The 10,664-nt window shown below is 40.3% G+C and overlaps 1 protein-coding gene across 2 annotated transcripts; it reads left to right on the top strand.

Moving 5' to 3' along the window:
* The first annotated feature begins 503 nt into the window (after positions 1-503).
* On the top strand, positions 504-9,776 carry npy8br (neuropeptide Y receptor Y8b). 2 transcript variants are annotated; one of them, XM_084727819.1, is made up of 3 exons: positions 504-616; positions 923-1,061; positions 7,800-9,776. In XM_084727819.1, the coding sequence occupies exon 3, from the start codon at positions 7,943-7,945 to the stop codon at positions 9,044-9,046; it is 1,104 nt and encodes a 367-aa protein (XP_084583945.1). In that variant the 5' UTR covers positions 504-616; positions 923-1,061; positions 7,800-7,942; the 3' UTR covers positions 9,047-9,776. The 2 variants fall into 2 exon arrangements, with proteins under 2 accessions (XP_084583945.1, XP_084583946.1); XM_084727820.1 differs by lacking the exon at positions 923-1,061.
* The last annotated feature ends 888 nt before the right edge of the window (positions 9,777-10,664 follow it).

The following is a 10,664-nucleotide window of genomic DNA, read 5'->3' as shown; positions in this document are numbered from 1 at the left end:
GCGCTATAGGAATTTTAAACATTACAGTAGAAACATGTCATTTATCAGGATTATATCACAGTGATATTACAGTGATTTCTCATCGGGGAAATATGAAATTTTCCTTAACTATGTGAAACCTCAGCAGCATTTCTCTTTACAACAAGACACTAAATGAATCATGATGTCACTGAGCTACAAATTCCAAATAACTCAATTTACCCATCGGCCCCTCTGTGGCAGCGCGCCTGCATGCGCGCGTAAAGGCGTCCGTGCGCGCATTCGTGCGTGCGAGCGAGCGAGCGTGTGTGTGTGTGTGTGTGTGTGTGTGTGCGTGCGTGCGTGCGTGCGTGCGTGCGTGTGTGCGTGCGTGTGTGTGTGTGTGTGTGTGTGTGTGTGTGTGTGTGTGTGTGTGCTCGGCAGGGAGAGAATTGATTATGTAACATGTTCACAGTCACATCCAGCCTGAGTCTGAGGTCGCTTTAAGAGATATCTGAGCTGCTATCAGTGATCCCGGCAGGACACCTCCTCCTCCTCCTCGTCCTCCTCCTCCTGCTCCTCGACCCAAAACTCCGCTGTCTGCTCACTGGGTCTCACCTGATGCAAAGAACGGACTCCAAGAAGACAGAATATCTCGGTAAGAAACACTGACAGATGATTAAAATACGGAATTTTGTGGCAGCCAACTCTTTGACTGAAACTATGAAAACAGATTTGCGTGTAAGGTCGTTCATTTGTTTTTCATGACATGCTTCAGTCCAGTTGTTCTTTATATTTTCTTGAGGTGCCTACAGAGAGTTCAATAATCTTATCGCAGCGCTGGTATTTTGAATTTCCTGCAGCTTTCAGCCTTTAAAAGACAGAATAGGTTGAATAGTTTTCTTTCTGGGATAATAAAAGTGCTGTGTGGCTCTTGAGGTGTAAATGTGCGGCGCGTTTCCAGAGGAGTCTCCTCCACCTGTCCGGGGCTCAGAGAGTCCCCCCTCCCCTCAGAGCGAGCAGACACAGCAGACAGAGAGACAAGAGAGAGACAGTCAGACGGTGGATCCAGGACAGCTGCTGCAGAGACAGAGGGACAGAGGGTAGGAGACACATACTCACACTTTTCCTCCCCCCAAAATTCATGCGTTTCCTCCCCGCCGGAGGAGCCTGATGCCTGATGTGTGTTTGCATGAGCGGATCGGGACTTGTGGCTGTTTTGTTTCATGTCGAAGTGTTTCACTGAGAACTGAGATGATGTGAACGATGGAGTCAAAATCTAATTTGTTTTTTACAAACAGCTCCATTTTGAGACAAATCCTCAGGAGCTGTAACATCACAGACTTCACTGTCTCTCTCTTATAGTTCATTTTTATCTGCAGGAGGTTTGAAATCTGCAGATAATCTGTTTAATTTTGTATAATATATTGAATATCCTGATATTACAATAGAAAATGTCACACTGAGACCATGTATACAGTGGTATCCCATTGATGTATACAAATTACATCATTTTAATTTAATTTGATGTAATGCAATCTGATACAGTTCATATTAAAACAGACCATATAAATCTATAAAAGTAACATTTCTTACCTTCAAATAGATGTATTTCATGAAAGACCTCAAGTTTTTTGTGACTTATGGAAAAGGGAGAAGACAGTTATATTTCAGTGCATGAATAAATATTTTGACATTATGAATATAAACTGAAGTCGGGCTCAGACCAAACATTTGGCCAGACTTTTGTCAATTTTTCTTTCCGTCCTTCTTATAAAATCTAAATGTCATCCAAAGTTTAGATATTAGATTTGAGGGTGCACTGTAAACTGTGCTGATGTTGTCAGACAGGCTTTTTCTTGTTTTTGCTTAGAAAGAAATGCCAACCTGACTCTCATAAAACTCTTAACAGGAGCAGAGAGGCTGCAGAGATAGAAGAAAGATTTTAGTCAGGAGATCCATAACTTTAGAATCAGGACGTCAACCGGTTCATGCTACATTTAGATTGATCCAGGGATCCACATATCGATGCAGCTACATCTTTCATGTTTAAACCAGTTTCCAATTCATATTGGTGGATTGTTACACCCCTTTACTACATGGTTAATTATTTTATTTTATTATTTTTACTTTGTTTTATGAAATGACTGCTTCTGACTGCTGCATTGGTTTTGTTTTGCAGTTGCACGTTCAAAATTCAAACATTTAAAGATCATTCATGCCAACATGATTAGGTCATTGCTGCCACATTTATTTTATTTTATTTTATTAAAGAAGGAAGCAGCAGCATCAGATTTATAAAGGACAGTTGTTATTTTGCTTTTCTTTTCTTTTGGTTTTTAGTATGGCGATAAATATCGTGTCATGGACTGTTTATCATGGTATTATTGTACTTTGAGTTTTTGGTATTGTTACATTCATAATGATTTATAATGTAGCTCATGTCATAGGTGTATAGTTCAGGGGGATGGAGGGAGCAGGTCCTCCTATGTAGAATATTTGTCCTCCTCACTGAAAACATGAAAGTAGCAGAGGTCTTACCTGAGAGCCTTACAACTCCACTGTGTTTTCCTTCACATAAATGAAGAAAGTTCACAGTATAAACTGATGCAGAAAAGGCACAAATTGCACAAAAGTGCAGCAAATTAAGTGTCTGATGCTTTAAGTTCCAAGGTGTCCGCCTAATATGTGTCCCCCCGATGTTGACAAGAGACCTACGTCCTTGTCTTATATCAAATATTAATTATGTCCTTATTAAATTTCCTTTGCCAGCAGACACAACACACAGCAGTGCATCACTGTAAGTGTCCAAAGTCTGCCATAAATAATCAGCATCAAGGCTGCAGTGTGGCTCTGACACATGGAGCACAAAACAAGGAGGGGATTCATTATCCAGATACTTCAACAGATAAGACTGTGTTCAAGGGCTGCAACTAACACTTAATTTCACCAGTGATTAATCTCTCCATCATTTTCTCAATTAATCCATCAGTTAGTTTTCTTCATAAGATGCCAGTTTTATCCCCAACACAAAGATATTCAGTTTAGTGTCAGAGAGAAGTAAAGAAACCAGAAAATATTTCACATGTAAGAAGATGAAATCAGAGAATTTGGACTTTTTTTCTTAAAACAAAATCACACAAAATGACCATTCTCAAAATAGTCAGTGATTAATTTTTGTCAACAGCTAATAAATTAATCGACTAACTGTTGCATCTCTAAACTGGAGGTTCTAACTGCAACTAATCATTAATTATAATCGATTTGTACAAATAAAATGTCAGAAAATGATGGAAAATGTTGATCAAAAATGGCATCCTCCAATTTCTTGTTTTCGGTGAATAATTTAATAGTGGACAACTTATCGATCAATCAACTAATTTTTGCAGCTCTACTGTGTTAAGAATTATTCAATTAAAGTGCTGTTATTACCGTACTCAGGTTCAGGTTCAAGTGTTTTCTTACTTGCTTTGAGCTGCAATGATTAGTCGATTAATCGGGGGATCGAGGAATAAAGAAACCAGAAAATATTCACATTTAAGAAGCTGAAATCAGAGAATTTGGAATTTCTTTTCTTTAAAAAATGTCTCAGAATAATCAATCAATTATCAAAATACTTAATGAAATTAATTTAAGGCAGGGATAATGTACAGTGAGTGAGTTTATTTTGCAAAAACGACCCAGTCACTGAACATTTTGTTGCTTATTGCATATATTGACAAATCTACACCACCACAGGGTCCATCTCTTAAAATCAATAATTTAACACAAAACCATTATTTTACTTGTGTTCCTTTGTAGTACACAGTAGAGCTGCAACGATTAATTCATTAGTTGTCATCTTTTACATGCCTTTAGTAAATACTCGATTTTGATTGGTCAGTTACACCATTCTAAGGTCTGTTATTTCTGAATAACAGACTTCCACTTTACATCAGGGTTTATTTCGCAATAATGACCTGCTCACTGTACGTTATCCTGCTTATTTTTGTTTATCTCAGCAATAAATTCCAGTCAATCAATCAGTCAATCAATCAAAGAAGAAACTACATTAAAGTATAATTTTACAAACTTGTTGTACTTGTTTAAAAAACAATTTCATACAAAGTATTAATTTAAAAATGATTTTATTGCTCCTCCAGAGGCAATGATCAGGTCCATAGCAACAGTGTGTTTTTCATAAATAACAGACCATAGACCGGGTAAGCCGAGAAATAAGTGCTAACAACTAATCAATTAATCAATAGAATGGTTGCCAGATTAATCGATAATGAAAGTAATCATTAGTTGCAGCCCTACTTTTACTGTGAGTGCTCTGGCTTGTTACTAATCACTAACAGATGAAACAACATGTTGTAATATGAATTTTCTGCTCATAATAGAGACAGACGCAAGCAATTAATGTGTCAGCATTTATCATCGTTAAGGAGCCCCGCAATTAAAAATGATAAATCCTTTAAATCCCGTAGATTTCATTCTGTTAGTATAGCTGCTGTGTTGCAAAGCTAATTTCTGGGGAATTGAGCCGTGGGCAAAACATCTCGGTTAATCAGTTCTGTTTTTACTGCCACACACGCACACACACAAATATGCATGTCCACACACACACACACACACACACACACACACACACACCCCAGTCAGATGTTCTTGGTCCTGGTGTAACAAAATTGTATTTCTGTTCTGTTTTCCAGTACATTAATTTGTTGGCGTTTGCAGGGACCACATGTGCTTTAGACTGCGAGCAGCTCTTGTGAATGCTCAGTGACAATGAGAGGTGTCTGCTCCTTTATGGACAGAAACTGAATCAATTCCCGCTGTCAAAAAAGGGGGGAAACAGTGAGCAGGGATGATTGTCTCTGAAGAAGCGTCATTATCACCGTTATTGTGATGGAAATTCAAATCAGCACGCCATAATAGCCATGCCACCAAGTCTGGATCTGTGCTGTTTGCTTGATGATCTGCCATCAGTGCGTCATTTATTCTTATAGCCGCTCCTCGAGGAGACAGAAAATCTGCTGCTCATATCTGCATACAACATCAATTATCCCCTTCAGAAAGCCATGTTTTTGTAATCCAGAGGTGAAACTGGACACCTAAATTTACATCTCTGCACCAGAAAGACACTTGTGGAGTTACATTCAGGAGTGCTGTCAATTTAAAGGGACACTTCATCCCAAAATCCATATAAATATGTATTTTTCCTCTGTCCTGCAGTGCTTTTTAACCATCTTAATAGTTTTGGTGTGAGTTGCAGATTTTTGGAGATGTCCACCTTCTTTCCAATATAATGGGATTAGATGGCACTCAGCTTTACCTTTATTTTTTATTTTTTATAGGACTATATATTTTTTTCTATTTATTTTACTTTGAAGATGTATCACTATCCTCCCACTCAAATCCTTAGTATAAGACAACATAGGTGTGCTCCTGACTGACCGTGATGAACACCTGTGTAACATCGCAACACGTTGGTCATTTATAACCCTTTTTGACATGGAAAATAAAGCCATTTTGAGGTTGTGCAAAGCTTGGATTGTTCTTAAAGGAGACTTGCATTTTTGACTTTTTTTTATTGAGACTTTCATGGATGCAATGAGCCCTTCACTAGAAGAATAAAAATACCAAAGATCACCTGACCAGCATGAAGACCCAGCAGTGTGTCCACTCTGTTGTGTTTGAAAAACTAAACAGCATCGTCTCTTTCCAGAAGTCATGACCGGTTTACTCATGATAATCCACAGGCCTTGTTGTCAGCAGTTTCACAAAGGATCTATTTTCTTTCTACCGAACTAAAACCTGCCAACCGTATCACCGTTAGGGAATCGAGATGCGACTCCAGAGCTCCACAGGCCTCCGGTCACAGAACAGAGTTGGATCTCAGCTCCTTACTGCATATCTGTGATTGTTAGTGATAACCAGCATTAAGTAAAACCATTTAAGGACAGTAAAATGAACAACTGCAAGAGAATCGACTAACTCACCAGCACATCGTCAGTGATTTCTGCATCGCGAGATGGCCGAAAGCATCACACAAAGCAAAGCGACGGGGGCGGAACTAAAAGTCTCTGAAAATTCACCACATAAAATAAAATATTTGTGTCTTTGAAGAGTAACAGCTGCCACCCAGAAACAGCGGTAGGGGAAACACTAATATATTATATTATATTATATTATATATATTATATATGCAAATATATTTCAGGGCTTGAAAAGATTGGCAGTAAGCTGAAGTAAGAAAATCTAAAAGGGAAACAAATGCTGTACAAATATTCTCTCGTTTCATCCACCTCAGATGACGACAGACTGTCTGTGGAGCTTTTGCACACCTGAGTCAATGAATGCCTTTTTTTCTACTCTGTTCCTGCTCTGTGTTCAGACTCGGAGATAAGAAAACAGTTGCACTGACAGTGAAAACCTGTGTAGGTCTGTCTTTTTCCACAGCAAAAATTGATCAGGAATCAATAAGGAAATCAATAAAGAATCTGATCAATTAGAGAGGTCACAGTTTAGCCGTGGAGGACTTCATTAACGTTTACGTGCTCGTGCTGTCACAGGTACGACCTTCTTGTCCATGAGTAGATGCACGTTTCCTTCTGCGCACTGAGACGGTTGGCAGGTGGCAGAAAGAAAAACTAAACTGTTGTGTATATTCTGATTATGGAGAGGCTGAACTTCTGGAGCCATTTGAGCCATTTTGCTTCTTTTGCGTCAAAATAGTATTTTTTCAAAGTTTTTTTTTTCCACAGGTTTGTTCGACCATGCTAACAGACTCCAACTGATTGCACTGTATACATGTCCAAAGAATACTCCTAAAACCTGACTACTATCCCACATATGTATCCCTGTATTATATATTATACACTGTGTGATCTGAGTCTGGATCTTTGAGCACCACAAGCCGAGTGCCTGTGCAAATCTCTGCTGATGAAGTTGTGTCTTTTGTCATCATAAATGACTTTATTTAGTTATCTTGTCTTTTTGGAGAGGATGTTGTAACGATACCATGACAGAAAATACTAACTAACTAGATTAAAGCACAAACCTCTTATCCATGAGTAGATGCGCGCTTCCTCTTGCAGACTTGTTCGTTTGGCAGGTGTGATTTTGTGGAAGAAAAATAGCTCCTACATGAAACTGCTCACAACAACATGTGTCATGATTTCTGAAAAGAGAGACTGCTGGTGTGCAGGCCGAGTGCAATCTAGCAATCCAGTGGCTCCCTGTGGCTTTGAAAAAAATTATTAGAAAATGATTAACAGTTCTTTTTTAACACTTTAATTGCCATTTATCATTGTAGGAGGCATAGAGTGATTCTTACAATTCTTACTGTAAAATGTAGCCTACGCACTGAATAAAAACAGATGAGTTTTAATATCTCATTAGTGTGTCATGGCCTCCATCTATTGCCCAACGCCTTTTGCTGTACATGTTGCCGGTGGCTACCTTGAGGCTCTTGTGGCTAGCAATAGATGCCAATAGTTGTGGCTCTAGACAGATTTTTTCCCCCTTTTTTGGCCAATAATGTCTCTTTTGATAGTAAAGGTTGCTCCCTCTTGATCTAGATGGTAAATAGCACTACAGGTAAGAGGGGTGAGCTGTCTCTTTCAAAGAAAATCACTCTCTGCTGCACATCTTTATTTATAAAAAAGTCTTGTAATGAAATGAGCTGTTTCATCAAGTGAGGGTCAATTCCTTTTTATGCTTTGGTTTTTATGAGAGTTACATTTTAATTTGAGCAATAAACCGACCACTTCATATCTCAAAGAGTTCATGACTTCAAAAATAAACTTTTCACGGATGGAAATTTGTCTCATTTCTGTTTCTTTCTCTTTTTTCAGGTTGCTGTAAGACTGCCAAACATTAAGGATGAGGAGAAGCTGTAAAAAATGCAAATATTATTCATGAAGTAATTACAGCAGGTGTGACACAACAGATCAGCTCAGTTAGCCGCCGGCCTTTGAAGTGAGACCAAGAAAGCGTCATGGAGCTGCAGCACAGCAGCAACAACAACCAGGCGCTGTGGAAGGAGATACCGTGGGACTTCACCGAGGACTGCTCGCTCTCTGTCAGCGGCACCACCTTCCTCATCGTCGCCTACAGCACAGTGATGGCGGTCGGCCTCATCGGGAATTCATGCCTCGTGTTCGTCATCACGCGGCATAAGGAGATGCGTAACGTCACCAACATCTTCATCGCCAACCTGTCGTGCTCTGACATCCTCATGTGCATCGTGTGCCTGCCGGCCACAATCATCTACACGCTGATGGACCGCTGGATCCTGGGAGACGCCCTCTGTAAGCTCACGCCCTTCATCCAGTGTATCTCCGTCACCGTGTCCATCTTCTCCCTCGTCCTCATCGCCATGGAACGTTACCAGCTCATCGTCCACCCAACCGGATGGAAGCCCCTGGTGAGTCAGTCCTACCTGGCTGTGGCGGTCACCTGGATCGTGGCGTGCCTCATCTCGGTGCCTTTCCTCTCCTACAGCGTGCTTACGTTACCTTTCCAGAACATGAGTGTCCCGTTCCCTGTCAGCGACTACCTCGTCTGCATGGAGCGCTGGCCTTCGATTAAGGAGCGGCGGGCGTACACCACCTCCCTGCTCGTCTTCCAGTACTTCCTCCCTCTCAGCCTCATCATGGTGTGCTACCTGCACGTCTACCTGCGCCTCAGGCGGCGGAAGGACATGGTGGAACGTGGCAGGAACGCCACGCAAAAGAAAAACAAGGGCTCCACAAGGATCAACGCCATGCTGATTGCTATCGTGGTGGCGTTCGCCCTGTCCTGGCTGCCCCTCAACGTCTTCAACACAGTGTTCGACTGGAACCACGAGGCCATCCCGTCCTGTGGCCACGACATCATCTTCTCCTTCTGCCACCTCACGGCGATGGCCTCCACCTGCGTCAACCCCATCATCTACGGATTCCTCAACAGCAACTTCCAGAAGCAGCTCAAGACCACGCTGCTGCGCTGCCGCTGCTGGGGGGTGACGGAGCGCTACGAGAGCGTTCCGCTCTCCACTGTCAGCACGGAGGTCACCAAGGGGTCGATCCTCAGCAACGGCTCTATCAGCATCAATACTTAGACCCGAGGCTTTTCAGTCAGAGACAAAGACACTGCCGGGGCCTCCTCCGCCCTCATTGTGTCATCCTCTGGAACTTTTCCTGCTCGGTTGAGTCCAAAAGGAAGGTTGACATTAACAAAGTTATAAACCTCACAACAGCCGTCCAGAGGGAGTCGACTGAAGACACTTAACCAGCGTGGCGCCGTGCCCTCGATTCAATATGAGTTCACATGTAAGAGGAAGTAGATAACAAAAAGACGGTACAAAGGTTGGACAAGTTGAAGTATTGCTGTTGGGCGACTGAAGGCACTTTACATGAGCACTTTGAGAACTGTAGTCTGTACAGTCTGTTCCCCGCGTGGAACGAAGAGACGGCATTTAATCTGCTTTACATCTGTCATGTTTTCTTTCTGAAGCACTGGGATCTCCTCAGAACGTCATGTTTATGTGGAAATGAGCGGTTTGGGGTTTGATTTTCACACTTTTACCCTTATTTGCCAACATTTAGAACTCAAAAAAAGGGAAGATTTCCAAACCAAAGTGGAGTTCCTCTCAGAAATTTGAGTTTTGTAGACTTCGTTTCCTGCATTCTGGCGACTTTTAAAGAATGAAAATAACAAAATAATAAGTAACGTACACTTTTTTTCTCAAACAGATGCCTGCAGATGACTTATAAATGAAAATTATGGGCTGGAAAACACAATGGGACCACCAAAATGAAAAATACATATTTTTCCTCTGACCTGTAGAGCTTTTTAATCCATCTAGATAGTTTTGGTGTGAGTTGCAGAGTTTCAGCTGTAGAGATGTCTGCCTTCTCTCCAATATAAAAGCTTAAAGTTTTGGAAAAAGAGAGATGAGGTTATTTACTTTTTTTCTTTAGATAAACTTATATCTTTGAGTTTTAGAGCCCCCCCAAAAAAATGTATTAAAAATATTAAGTACATTTATTGAAGTGACAGTGAATGATGGCTGAAATTTTAAGATTTTCAGTTCGAACAGTTTAATTTTCAGGAACCAAATTACTGACAGATCAGGTTCACAGCTCACCGTGACCAGTTTCATAAACACATTTGAGTTTCTAAAGCTCAAAGATTCAAGTTTATCTAAAGAAAAAAATAATAAATGATCTAAACTAAAGATTAGCAAAACTTTTTAAAGTTTATTTGAAAATTTAAGAGCTTGAGTTGGGTTAAATCTTTCTATGGTAGAATTTAGCGGGACTATTGGATTATCTGAAGTAACCTGGTCATGATTTCTGGAAAGAGACACTGATTTAGATTTTTTTTTGGCCTTTTGTTCATTTTAGTTCCATTATATTGGAGAGAAGGCAGACATCTTTACAGCTGATATCTTTGAAACTGGGCAGCTCACACCAAAACTGTTTACAGGGATAAATAGCACTAAAGGTAGAAGGAAAAAATATGTGCTTTTTATTTTGGGGTGAATTGTCCCTTTAAGTAGTAATCCAATTTCAAATTTGCTTATAATAACACAGAAAATGAATATTTTACAAATGTTTTTCTAATTAGGCTGCTCTTGGGAAAAGAATGTGTTCCGTTTCTGTAAAACTTTACGCGAGGAATTAAAAAAAGGAGGTGAAATTTTGTCATAAATTTGGAGAAATATGGGAGAACAG

Source organism: Lutjanus erythropterus, chromosome 10 (assembly GCF_056507025.1).
Source record: "Lutjanus erythropterus isolate fLutEry1 chromosome 10, fLutEry1.hap2, whole genome shotgun sequence".
NCBI lineage: Eukaryota > Metazoa > Chordata > Actinopteri > Lutjaniformes > Lutjanidae > Lutjanus > Lutjanus erythropterus.
Note: the sequence above shows the minus strand (reverse complement) of the source record. Positions and strands in the feature narration are given on the sequence as shown.